The sequence below is a fragment of the Telopea speciosissima genome, chromosome 9, assembly GCF_018873765.1.
Source record: "Telopea speciosissima isolate NSW1024214 ecotype Mountain lineage chromosome 9, Tspe_v1, whole genome shotgun sequence".
Lineage (NCBI taxonomy): Eukaryota > Viridiplantae > Streptophyta > Magnoliopsida > Proteales > Proteaceae > Telopea > Telopea speciosissima.
This window is the reverse complement of record NC_057924.1, coordinates 58,929,393-58,943,287: the sequence shown is the minus strand read 5'-3', so window position 1 is coordinate 58,943,287 and position 13,895 is coordinate 58,929,393. Positions and strand designations below refer to the sequence as shown.

Here is a 13,895-nt window from a genome sequence, read left to right as displayed (position 1 = left end):
TACTGATCCGAACTGGGCGATGACAACTAATCCGATCCGACCATTAGTGTAGCCTGCACTTCTAAAATGCGCTAGCGAGAGGGGGCGATGGCTGTTCTATCAATGGGGGGAAAGAAGATGGAGGAGAGAGAAACAAAAATTAAAAAAAATTTATGAGAGGACGACGGCCACACAATTAAAAAATAATTGGGAGAGAACACCGCCACACATGCCTGTGCAGGGGGCAAGTTGATCATTGTGCCCACCCTTATGTGCCTGCGCTGTGGCACAGAGATCAGCACCCCATTTAAAATTGTTAACTTTTCTTTTTTGGTTTTTTTTTTAGGTTTTTCTAACAAAAAAATCCTTGAACCCCGCTAAAGTTATCGTTTGAGACTTTGAGTATTAACCGATTCGATCTGAATTCTGATTCGAATCCGTCACAAGGAAAAAAAAATTCTCAAGGTCGTTGACTTTCTTATTAAAGGAATGGAAGAACCAATTCACACATGCTTAGAAGCATGAAAGTGGCTAGACCTTATAATTACCTTCATATTTTTATTTTATATCCGTCGAAGCCAAAATTGTATGGCTTCCTAAGATTATGAAAGCCGTTTTCAGTTCTCAAACATGTCTTCTTCTTCTTCTAGTTCTTCTCTCTTCTCCAGACCTTCTGTTGGAATGCAAAGAAGACCCTTGGCTGCGCAGTCTCATGCAGCCAATCAGAACCCTTCGGCAGTGATGCGTCCAGACATCGATCCTCCCCCGAAACCAAGGGCTTTAACACAGTGCCTTGCCGTGGGACTCTTCATCTTCCTTTTGTTGTTGCAGTTCTTGCCGGTCACCCATTTCCGTGATCCTTCTGATCCACTCGGTACCTGGATTCCCGCTGATTCCAATCTTCGTTACCAATCCTCCTCTTCCTCTGTGAGTCCTTCTTACCTTCTTTTTTCCCCCTTTATCTATTCTGAATTTTAAGTTGAATGCTTGTTAAAACCTTTGCAACTAGGGCACTATTCTGGGTTTAGAAATAGAGCTTGGAAGGGAAATTGAATAGAACTGATTGGAATCTCTGATTGAGTGTTTGGTTTTTGCTCTCAAAATTGTTAGAATCAGAAGAATTCCCAACTTGAGTATAGAAGGGTATCCTCATCAATAAATGAGTTTTTAATGCCTTTCTATTTGATTGATTGGTTGTGGTGTAAAGGTTCAATGACTGAAAACTAGAGATTGTATGAATTCTGTCCTGGATTGACCCAAAACTAACCCCTTTGATGGCACAGTTGCAGATGTAATGATTCTACGGAAGTATTTTCCACACATGCCAAACACGTTGCTTGAGTATAGAAGTGTATCCACTATAAATGAGGTTTAAAGGTCCTCCCCCCTCTCTTTCAATTTCCTCGATCAGTTGTAGTGTAAAGATCAATAGAAACGCTAAAAAGGGCGTACCTAGTGGACGAGGCTTCCACCACTGCAGGGTCTGGGGAGGGTCCTAATGTACGCAGTCTTTGTTGAACAGTGATGGCCACTGAGAGGGGGGGTGAATCAGTGGACTATAAAAATCTTTTCCCTCAAGCAGGTTCACCTCCTAGATCACCTGTTGAGATCTTTAACACTCACCACAACCAACCACACAGTCTTCTTAAAAGGCAAACAGGCACACAACCGCACTCTAACTAGCAATCTTGACACAGTTACATACAACCACAATCACCGATATCTGCTAAGAGTGCTATGTCAATCGTTGAGATCCTCACTCAAGCACACCGACTCAATCACAACCGGAGGATCTGAATACAAACCACAAAATCGTGTACACACCCGCCCGACTCAAAGGCTCTACCAAGTGTGTACACCCATCCTGCAGAAAGGCACTTCTAACCAAAGCAAACAAGCATCCACAACACAAGGATATACGTGCTTCGGCAAGTTGCCTACGTGCACGGAGTAATGGTCACGGACCTCAAGCATCTACTCATCACTAATTTTCCCAAGATAAACCGAGAAGCCGCACCCACGGCAGATGATGTTTCAACCACACCTATGACTCAGACATCCGACCGCTTCTATCTCTAAGTATAGAGACAAGGGTGTTACCCCAATGGTTTTTCCAAGACCCACTGTAACAAGACGTGTCCGAGATGCAATCGGACAACTCAATAAAAATAATTGGGCTTATACAAATGCCCTACAATGAAATCCACATAGCATAGGTCTATGGCAAGATAACCTAGCTAGCATATGCAATGGAAATACAAGATATCAAACACAACAGTAATAAAGTGTAGAAAATCTCACAACCATGCACTGCCTTTTGATCACCGATGTCCTGATGGAGTCTCGCAGCTCGGTGGCTCACCGGAATCTTCAATTGCGCCTCACACTGGAGTCCCGGAGTGGTTCCTAGCAAGCAGGGGAAACCACTGTTTTCTTCCTTTTCTTTCTTTTCCTTTCCTTTCCTTTCTTTTCTCTTATTTTCTTTTCCTTTCTCCTTCTTCTTTCTTTTTCCTTTTCTCTTTTCCCTCTTCCTTCTTGGCTACAACCACCTAAAGAAGTTCTGGTTCTATGATTTCAAAATATCAATGGCATCAAGGAAGGGCTGAGACATGAGATAGAGAGGGAGACTCAAATCATAGATGCATACAACACCTCTTAGGGCTTAGGGCTGCAACCCCTTTTTTTCTTCTTCCTTCCTTCTCTTTTCCTCTCCTTTTCCTTCTCCCTTTTTCTTCTATTTTTCTCTCTACGATTCAAGCTTCTTTTTCATTTTTGGAGAAGAAGAAGAACCATTTCTCTCTTCTTTCTACAAAAGATCAAGTAAAAGACTAAATAGCCCTTTTAGATGGACCAATGGAATTTACATAAAAGGAATCTTCAATCAAGCATTGATTAAAGTACTTCTCTTAAGGTAGAGAGAGATTGGCACAGCTTCCAAAGTACTTTTTGAAGAACCAATCAAAAGCTTTTAAATGGAATCAAAGACTTTTGAAAAGCTTTTTAACTCATCCATTCACAGCCTTCACGTGGGAGAGTAATGATTTCCTTTTTTGAAAATCTCTTCAACTTTGATAATTTCAAAAAGAGCCCCTCTAACCTCACTTATTTATGTCATCATAGACATTAATTATATTTATTTGCATTTAAACCCCTTGAGACCAAAAAGTGATCTTAAGCTGCTGGCCGAGAGCAAAATTTGAAATCCAACTTTCTAGATTTGCTTCTAATTTGCGCATCCAAACGGAAAAATCATAACTCCCTCATTTGACGTCGGATTGACGAACCGCTTGAACCGATGGAAAGAAGACTCGCGAACTAAAATATTCATGTAGAATACTCCACCCAGTTCTATCAATATACCCTCCAAAAATACCGACGAACATGCTGCTAGTGCGAAAACCTATAAAATCAATATTCTTAATGCACCTAGCCTTCACCCAAGGCTGTATAAGGCATCCAAACACTGCAATGAACAATCTCATGCTGCCACATAATCCCGGACGCTCCAAGATCATTGCCAACATGCCACGACACTCGTCAAATGACCAAAATGACCCTGGATGACTCCCAAACACTATGGGACCTCTCGTATACACTGCCATACCCCGTAATGATATCACCGCCGTAGTGAACACTGTAAGAACTACCGGGATGGTGAGGACACAATCCACATCGCCCCGCCATAAGCATGTCTACTCAACTAGAATGCCGCTTGACGCCCGAGCGTTATAATCGCACCAAGATGCATTGTGTTGACCACAACAACACACATGCACTGTGTTGACAACAATGACAACCAACACACATCATCGCCATCTGCACTGTGGTGTTCAACTCTTACCCGCTTTTGCAAAGAGGTCACATGGATTTCGAACCTCGTGACCACTTGGTCACAATGGAGCAACCTTACCGTTGCACCAAAGATCAATAGAAACACTAAAAACTAGAAATGGTAATGCATCCCATTTTGGCTAAGTCTGCTGAACCATTGGTCCTAACCTCAACACAAACTGAAACTAGGTGCACCTGGTTAAGAGGTAAAATTGGTGGAACTGATGAGGAAGGAAAAACAGAAACCAAATGCACCAGTGTTGGTTATAAATACCTAAGATCCTTTATAAAAATTGTGTTTTATCCTGCCATTGCCCACCATTTTACCATCAAATGGGACCTTAGAAACCAGGGCAGTGCTGTGCTGGTCGCCATTTATCCAGTTCTGTAATCTCATAGGCTTTGTTGGCTGGTTAGGATAACATGATAATCTTAATTGGGAGAATGTGAAAGAGTGTTAGGAATTTGTGAATTCCGGGGCAAAAACATTTCCTACAGAAGGGCACTGGATAGTCACTATAGTGGGAAAGAAACTGAACTTTCACCGCACTTCATAAACTCATTCTCTTAAAAAGAAAACTACTTAGAGTGTTTATGAAGTATGGAGATCACTTTTCTACTCCATTTTTGTTGGATTTTTCCAAGTGTTTGGTTCTTTGGAGAATATATTCCTTGAAATTTTCACCTTTCCAATACTCTTTTACATTTTCTCAAATATGCTTGGTCAGATTTTGTAAGAGAGTGTATTACAGCTTAAAAAGGGGTGAGTCCCACTCAATTTTTATTTTCTTCGTCTTCTAACCACAACCAAACATTAAAATTGGAAGTATCTCATTTTCTTCCACTTCATGTCCCCATACTCTCCTATATTCACTCGCCCAGCATTCTCTCACATTCTCTTAACAAGCAAAAAACAGACTTAGTGAAAGAATGTCATTATCCATTAAATATCAGGATTCCTTGAAATACTAGAATTCATGAGTCACTCTTGCACTGCCCATGCTTTCGTCTCTTTGTTGCTACACAGAAATGCTATTACACTGAGGATTTTGTGTGCCCCAACAATTTGAAATAAAAGTTCTCACTCTTCCAAGGAACCTGGTGATCTGAAGCTAAAACTCCTGGTGGTGCAGGGTTACTAGCATTTGAAGAATCCAGACTGAAGAAGCTAAAAAATGGCTTAGGTTCCAAATCATTAAGGGAAGGGGCTCTAGAACAATGTTTCGATATCTGTGCAGTTGTGTATGGTGAATGGTTTTGTGAAGATTTTTCAATTCGGAGTTATGATTTTCCTTAAAACTGACTCAGTTAAACTGGTAAACGATATATGAAGGATGTTAAGTCAACCGTTACTTCCTTTAGTTGGATCAGGATTCCAATTGTCAAAAGGATTCCACACAGGAAAGCATGCCCAATTGGAAGTAATCTTGTACCAGACTTGAAGCTTAGATTTTTTTTATCAGGATTTTTTTATTTGAAAAAACACACTAAAGCCTCCAATCTAGCTTATTGATTTGATCCTCATCTAAGGTTAGTTATTTGTGCATTCCATGAAAACTGTAATGTTGATTTTTCCCCTATTCTAGTATTATGTTTTTGTGTGGAAAAAATTCTTATCTTGTAATATAATTGTTTTGCTATTATGATTTTGTGTTTCTTGTGGAATATTTAATCTGAGCTTAATGCAATTGTGACAGTCTAACGTGTCTTCCACTGCTGGTGGGAAGGTTGACACGATAAACATTGTCTCTTGGATGGACTGTTTGGATCTTCAAGTCCTTGCTGTTCTTGCAAACTCCACTTTGTCAAACTCAAGGTTCGTTCATCTCATTTATGCTTAGGAGTTAAAAAGTCCACATGCTCTTCCATGAAGAACATTTGCGAACAAGTTTTAAAAGTTTTGGTAATTGATATCTGGCCGTTCAGGCTTTGAACATAGTATTTGGGCATAATATTTGTTAGAAATGTTTTAAAGTTGGTGTATTGCTTAACCAAAACACCAAACATCCTACGGAACCAAAGTTTTTGATATTTTTATCATCCGTATAATTGGCTAACCTCAGGACATGATATGTCTTTTGCAGAAGTTAGCCCCTAAAATTTTAGTTGTATGTGACAGACTGACATTCTATGAGGTCTTTATCATTGTCCTAAAGCCCACACCATTTTGTGTTTTGTAATCCCCTTCCAAATTAGATGATCAATGTTAAGGCCCCTCGAAAGTCTATATTCTTATAGGAGAGCTGAAGTTCCAATCACTGCCTTATTGGAACCACAATGGCTCCATGACACAAGTGATTGTCCTACTATTATGGTCATTGTCCCTAAAGGCCTAAACATGCCAGGTCCCCTCGTTTCCCTGGGCACGCTAGAATGAGTTGAGATATATGTTTTCTATAGGTGACCCAAAAGAACTTCCTTTAAAGAAGTACATCCTCACCACACTCCATTCCTGAAAGATATCACCATGATGTATTCCTATGAAGTCTTTATTAACAAAGACAAATGGGAAATCTTCATGAAAACCTTTTTTCAATGGATAATCTATTCAACTTCTTATTTTCAGACATCCTTTTTGTCTTTCTTCGCAAATGCTTCTAAGGACACATGAGCAATTGATCTCTGAAATTTATGCCCATTTAGCCCAAAAGCATTCCTTTCCATAGTGTTGAGGTGTACTGCTGGTGAATTTCGGGAAATAATTGTACTGTGTTTTTTATATTTCATAATCAGCGGTGTGGTCGCAATTATGCATAGTTGCTTTTCTTATAAATAAGTTGAGAGAGGTTGGCTGGGTTAGTTTTCTCCTTTTCCCATCGACCTTGTCTCTTATCCCTGTTTTCTTCTTATTCTTTTCTCTTCCTGTTACTATTATTCTATTAATACAGCTTCTGATTTAGTCTAGACCAAGATACTTGGTATTTCTTAAATTTACATTACGCCATGTACTTGATGTTTCTTAAATTCCCCTGTCAATGCCCTGTTGTTAGATTCATCTTAGTTACAGATTCATTCTTTTTGACTAATTCTGCTTGTTTTCCTTTTCAGATATCCAGACAAGGTTTACTTTCATTTCTTTATACCTTCAGGACAGGACGAGAAATTATTTTATTACAAGCTGAAAGTGTTATTTCCACATTCCAACCTTGAAGTTCTCGGGTAAGAAGTACCATTGAATACTGACACTTGTGTATTATCTAGATCCTTTCTGAATGTTGTTTAGGTCACTCATATTTCAAGTTAGGAAAATCAAGTTATGTTTCACTGTTAACTTGAGTTAATAACACTCGCATTCCAAACAGAAAACAAGGACCCAACTTATCATTTTGTTTCTTTTATTATGTTTGTTACTGATATTGCTGTTGCTGTTTTTATTGTTATTAAGTTGGAAAAAGAAACTGATATAGGAACTTATATTCAAAATCTTCTTGTTGTCAAACATTAAGAAACAGAAAATAAAGAAAAGTGGATAATAACTGCAATTGAGTTTCAAAATTCCACCAGCCTAAACAGAGGAATCATGATCCTAATATTAATAATTAGATTTTCTCTCTGTTGCCACCCGCTTAAAAACTCATTCTTTCTGCTCACCCTAACAGAGCCATGAATCTAAGAGTTGATATAATTGTCCTGTTTCCAAAATATAGGCAGAAGGAAGTTAAAGAAATATTTGCGACTGTTATCTCACAAGGCGAATTTGGTGGACCCGCTTTTCATGAAATGGCCCCATTTATCATCCCAATAGCTCACCCATCTATTAGCAGGTTCATTTATGTCTCTCCGGATATAATTGTGAAGGTTGATTTCCTCTCATATTTTTCTCCTTTCTTTTTAATTTTAAAAAACTTACTGTATCATGGATTTTATTAACTAATTTTTTTTGTTGGGGGGGGGGGGGGGGATGGGTTTCAACTCGACTTAAGGTCCAAATTGGTGGCAAAGGCCAAAGACAGGATATTTAAATTGTTTTCTCTTTTTCATTGATTTACAGGGAAGGATGGAAGAACTATATGGAGTCGATCTGAACATGTATGGAGCTGCTGCTGCCGAGGACTGTACTAAAAACTTGAGTACCTATGTTAAATTTGATGTTCTGGATGCTATTCAAAGATCAGCATCTAATCCTTGGGTATCTAGAGAACCTTACGAAAGAAGTGCTTGTGTGCCTGATCTTGATGTGATTTTAATTGATTCAAGGATGTTGAAAATTAATATGGTCGAAGCCATGTTGTGGTGGAGCAGAATTCTGAATATAGGGAGCAAAAGGTATGACACAATCCTTCTCCACCAAAAACAGAGTTTTCTCGAGTAACCAAAATATTTATATGCATACATGTTGAGAACCTTCTTTAGGAAAATGATGGTAGTAGTACACTAGCCTATGTTTCCTGGGTAAGGCAGGTGCACCACTTAGATATATCACTTTGGTACATAAAAAGTGGGTTTCGGACATGAGTGCACTCTTACTTAAATGTTTCTGGGAAAAATTTGGTTGTTAACTCATAACTTGTATCTCAGATATCAATAGGCTATGTTTGGGACTTTACCAGAATGGGGTTTACTTGCCCTGCTCCAGAAGACGCAAATTATTCGTTGACACTAAAATTGGTTTGTATATACCTTTGTTGCCACATTCTTATTTAGAAAGTCTTTCCTGGTCCACCTTGTTGTGTTTGCAAAAATTTTCGTAGAATTCATTCACTTTTTTGTCTTATTCTTTCATATAGAACATGGAAAGTGCATTTTGTTAATTATCTAAACAGAGTGAAAACTACAAAAATTAGAGAAGTGAAATATAACTAATATAACATCATCTGACCATTTTAATCTTAAAAAAGTTGATGTGGTTTAATATTATGCTTTCCCATTGCCATTATCACTGTACTTTTTGGTAGTAGGGAACTGTTTATTGTGTTGTTGTGGAGTCTATGGATTTCTGTGTTGACACTGACATTAAAGTCCCAATTGCGAAGATTTATCAGAAATTCAGCATCTAAATTCTAAAATAAACCCATTGTCATACACTCCTGTTCCTTTTCTGTGTAAAAGTTGGCTTATTCTTGAAAAGATTGGAGCTTCCATTTCCCCATACATGAGATCACACAGAACCTGGAAAGAACCATTTGGTAGGTCCAACCTGATTGCTTAGATTTATCAGTATCTAAAGTAACCCCTGCCTTTTTTCACGATTGGAAGGGGATACTCTTTTTAGAGTAACACTAGCCAGACCTAGATTTTCATGATAATGCTGACTTATTCACATACCGTATGTCAAATAATAATAAGGATGTGATTCAGACACCCTTAGATACTCTCAAAAGACTATCATTTGACTTTCTGGTGAGAAGTTCACTCGAGGAAAAGATTATTTATCCTTGAATACTTTTTACTCTTGAATTTTATGATCATACTGAAGTGTTCTTGACTATAAATTGATTTATTCATTCACAGGAAAACGCAGATACATCCGGCAATTGTATTGACACTTTACAACAGGTATCTTAAGCTTCCTGCCACCTGGAGGCTCGAGGAGTCAAGGTCATCTCCCGAACAAGAGAGCGGAGTTCTCCGGTATGATGGACCCAGGAAGGTATGCAATGAACTTGGCAATGTGAAGACCGTGGAATCAAATTTAGGCCATATCTGGGAGCAGTATAATCCCCATATGTCAGATTGAATTTTGGGCATTTAAAACTGGACAAGAGTTTCTCATGGTGCTGGCATCCGCAGTCTACATGGCGTAAAGTTGGTGATTCCAAGATGATGTCCGTTTTCGGTATTTAAAAATGAGTCTCAGCAAATGACCCTTTTGAACCTTCAGGTGCTTCTGCTTGTGGAACATTGAGAGCCATAACACTTCCAACGTTTTCATTGTCTGTTGTCCTTGGACCAGCTCTCTTATGCCAGCCTGATGGCTCTTATGACCTTTGGGTTGGTTGTTTTCCAAAATCCTTACCAATATAACATCAATTCAGTATACATTGCTTAGGCTGTTTGTTGTATCATGTAGTGTAAATTTTCTGTTGTTTATATTTGAAATTCTTTTTGATACCTTAAGCTTGACCATTGATCTGCTCTATAGAATGTCAATATGAATTTTCTGATGTGTTCATGATATTTCATTTCCTTATGAGGTTGTATTTTCTCGTGGAGTTGAACGGGTCTAAATGGGACTCTGTGATAGAGGACTGGACACCTATCTCATTGGTCAAATTTGAGATTATTATGGGGAATTGCTTAAGAAATGAGTTTGGTATCATAAAACTGCAATACTGACATATGCTTGTAATGTCATTTTTGTAATTTTGGCCGTCTTGACAGACTTTTAAGAGACTTGGGCTACTTTTATCCGAAACTTGGTCAATGGGATGGATTTGAGTCTATAACATTGAGCCTCTAATGTTTGCTAAAGTGGCAATTTGTGACGGTTAACAGTCTTATAAAAGAAAGAAAACAAACAGCTATAAGAGTAATCCCAAATGGAGTTCTATTTTCATTAGGGCCTGTTCATCCCCCCACCTCCCCCTCTCAAAGATGGGTTACTTTTAAGGGATGGTGTCCTTACCTCACATCCAGAGCATACCTTGTTTCCCCGATACATTGTCAAACAACCCCTTAATTTCCTCCAATGTTTCAAATTGTGATAAATTTATATTTCTTGAAAATCTAAGGAATTGAAGGTGTCAAGCTAGATTAATAGTTGCTATATTTTTAACAATGAAATGGATCGATTCATTGGCTGATTCCTAAATTGATTCGATTTTAACTCTAAAATAGTTTAGATTCCTGATTCCTAAACCAATTCAAGTTGATTCAGATTGGAATCCTCTCTGACCGATTTTGTTAATGTTCCGAGTTTTAAAATCTTGGATTGTTTCTTGGACTCCACGACGAGGAAGAAGAATAACACATGCTTTGGAGAAAGTGTTAATTCACATAATTGATTTACTGAATCTGGTTTGTTTACTTCTCGCAATGATCATTTTCTCTTGGAACGTTTGGGGTCTCAATGTCCCTTTCACAAAAAGATGCATTACCTTTCATTAAAAAAAAATCAAGTCTGATCTTATCTTTCTTTGTGAAACCAAATGCCCTGATTCACCCCAAAAAAAAAAAAAAAAAAAAACCCAAATGCCCTAACCATGATAAAATACATTTTAATTTTTTATCAAATAATTTTAGAACTCTTTCCTTCGTCAACAGCCGAGGGTCCAAAGGCCTGAAAGGGGGCATTTGGGTTCTTTCTTCCCCTTTTTCACAAACTTCTATCCTTTTTTCTAATCCATCTTTTATCGCGGTTAACGTTTTGGATGACTCTGGTAATCAATTTTGCATTATTTTTCTGTATGCTCATCCCCATGCATCTGCCAGAATCCAAGTTTGGAATGACTTGAAAACCTTATCATGTAGTTACCTCATACTAGGAGACTTCAATGAAACTATTTCCCCTTTGGATAAACTTGGAGGTGCTCCTTTCACCATTCACCCATCTTCATCAATTTTGATTCAGCTCATTAATGAGCATTCCTTTGACAATATCACCCTTGTTGGATCCCGATTTACTTGATCAAATAAACAAAAACCACCTAAATTAATAACAGAATGCCTTGATAGAAGTCCGGTCTCTACCTCTTGGGTGACCCTTTTTCCTAAAACTTCTCTTTTCAAGCTTCCTTTGTTGGATCCGATCACAACCCAATTTACCTTTGCACTAACCCACCAGGAGGTCTTTTGAAAAAAAGTTTCCAGATTCAAAATGAACTCTAAATTGAATTGACCTTTCAACCTTAAAGAGTAATCAACAAAATGGAAAAAAGTAGGGTGTGGCTCAGGTCCTCGTACGAGCTAGGAAGATCCTTGGTACCTGAGCATCACCTACATGGAATCCATAGGGCCCACAGAGGGAACGTGGATTCCATGAGTGGTGCTCAGGGAGTTCGGCTCAAGTATACGTATGAGAACCATCTCTTACACCCCTGAGCTGACGAGATGGAATCCACAAAGTTCTTGTACGTGAACCTGAACTGTACTCATACTCAGGAACCTCCTTCATACAAGGACCTGAGTCGGATTCAAAAAGTAAGGGTATTGTAAAGTAAGTAACTGTGTTGGTAACATTTAGACAAAAGTTATTGTTTATATTTCTTCATGTCTTGAGATATTTTTTATCTTTCTTGATATCTTGAAATATGTAATTTTCACTTTATTTTAAGGGAGATTATGGGTTTGATTGACTCCCCCAAGAAAAAGGCCTTATTAGTAGCGTGTGTTCGATAGTTTGACCTATTTCCAAACCATGGTTACTAGATTTATGTAATTTTCAGTCATGAGTTTCAGTTTTCACGCTATCTTAATAAAGTGTGCTTACCAAAAGGATTTAAAGGGACCCTTTAATTAATGAGAGAATATCTTGGATTTAATACCCATGTGATCCCACTTCCACATTAACTAACACTCGGCAGTCTCTCCCTCAGTCCCTCGTAAGGCCATTCTACATATAGAAGAATGCCAATCTATTCTGTTGCATGTCCACCATTTTTAAAGGGAGAAGAAGCCTGAAGCAGTGAGAGTAAGAGAGAGACACACAATCAGTTCTTTCCTTTGCAAGCACAGTAGCAGTAACCATGAACAACAAGATCAAGGTGACCACTGCAGGTTCTCTCATCCTCCTTGTGATGGCATTGGCCTTCTTCTTTACTGAGCCTTCTGAAGCTGTTACTGATAGTAGTGATGCTGTTGGTATGCTTCAGAAGTTCCGTGTAAACATTTCCAACGACTTGGGCGACGGCCATGGGCTGAAGATCCATTGTAAATCAAAGGACGATGATATAGGCTGGCATTCACTGTTCGATGGCCAATACTACCAGTGGGGTTTCCGTATGAATATCATTGGGACTACATTCTTTTTCTGCTACTTTGAATGGAGTAAAGCTCATGGTACTTATGATGTGTTTGCACCTGAGAGAGATGGGGGTAGATGTTTGAATGTCTGTTTTTGGTCTGTTAGACAGGCTGGAATATATGGCAGTACACTGGAACTTCCTGCAAAACTTTACTATAAATGGCATACATAGGGTACTAGTTAGAATTCAAGGTCTCCATGGTGTTCTTGGTTTTGAGGATTTGATGTCTTATTTCATGTTTCATTCTTGATCATGCATCCATGATAATATATAATAAAATTCCTGTTGAGAAATTTCTCTCTCTCTCTCTCTCTCTCTCTCTCTCTCTCTCTCTCTCTCTCTCACATTCATGATCATCCATGATAATATATAATAAAATTCCTGTTGAGAAATCTCTGTCTCTCTCTCTCTCTCTCTCTCTCTCTCTCTCTCTCTCTCTCTCTCTCTCGTTACAAAATTAATGAAGATAAACATGTGGTAATGGTGTTGAGTTCACACTCTCTCATTCATGATCATCCATGATAATATATAATAAAATTCCTGTTGAGAAATCTCTCTCTCTCGTTACAAAATTAATGAAGATAAACATGTGGTAATGGTGTTGAGTTCACACTATTTATGGAAAGTAACATTTAATTAGAAGTTAATGTTCTAAATTTTTATAGGGAAAAAGAACTCTGTCGCGGAGTGTGGTCTACGGCAGCACTCCCATGAGTCTGTCTCTCCCATCCCTATGAAAAGACATCTCTACCCCCTTGTTTTGAGGAGAGAGATTGATACATGGGAGTGCTGACGTAGGCCACACTCTTGGATAGAAACTATTTCTCATCTTTATAATATGGGAAAAAGATCCGCACACGGATTTTCTCATCCTCTCTCACAAAAAGTGACAGCCATACACATATATTTTGTTTTTTGGTGTGGGTTGGGAACGTTGCTCGGTGCTACACGCTAGCGATGTACACCGGGGGCATGGCCCGCATGGGTTAGTTACTTAGTTTCCATAGGGAAGGGAGAGAGACATGTACATCCCTATTTTTTTTTTTTATCTATTTTGAAAATGTGGGGTCGACGACATTGATTGATACCATTTCCAGATCACTAATTGGTAGTAACATGATCACTAATTGGAAGTAACATGCTAAAACTTCTCCCTTATAATTAATATATCTAATGGGTTTT

The 13,895-nt window shown here is 38.5% G+C and overlaps 1 protein-coding gene across 1 annotated transcript; it reads left to right on the top strand.

Moving 5' to 3' along the window:
* The first annotated feature begins 530 nt into the window (after nucleotides 1-530).
* Nucleotides 531-9,867, top strand: LOC122640891. The gene is made up of 6 exons (XM_043834171.1): nucleotides 531-906; nucleotides 5,508-5,626; nucleotides 6,859-6,969; nucleotides 7,458-7,608; nucleotides 7,802-8,076; nucleotides 9,262-9,867. Exons 1-6 carry the CDS (start codon nucleotides 610-612, stop codon nucleotides 9,485-9,487), a joined length of 1,179 nt encoding a protein of 392 aa, XP_043690106.1. The 5' UTR covers nucleotides 531-609; the 3' UTR covers nucleotides 9,488-9,867.
* Nucleotides 9,868-13,895: the final 4,028 nt, after the last annotated feature.

Excerpts from the sequence above, each read along its gene's own strand:
- LOC122640891 (XM_043834171.1), top strand. The coding sequence starts at position 610 with ATGTCTTCTTCTTCTTCTAGTTCTTCTCTCTTCTCCAGACCTTCTGTT. Across the intron at positions 907-5,507 it reads ACCAATCCTCCTCTTCCTCT|TCTAACGTGTCTTCCACTGC; the intron begins GTGAGTCCTTCT and ends CAATTGTGACAG. Across the intron at positions 5,627-6,858 it reads TCCACTTTGTCAAACTCAAG|ATATCCAGACAAGGTTTACT; the intron begins GTTCGTTCATCT and ends TTTCCTTTTCAG.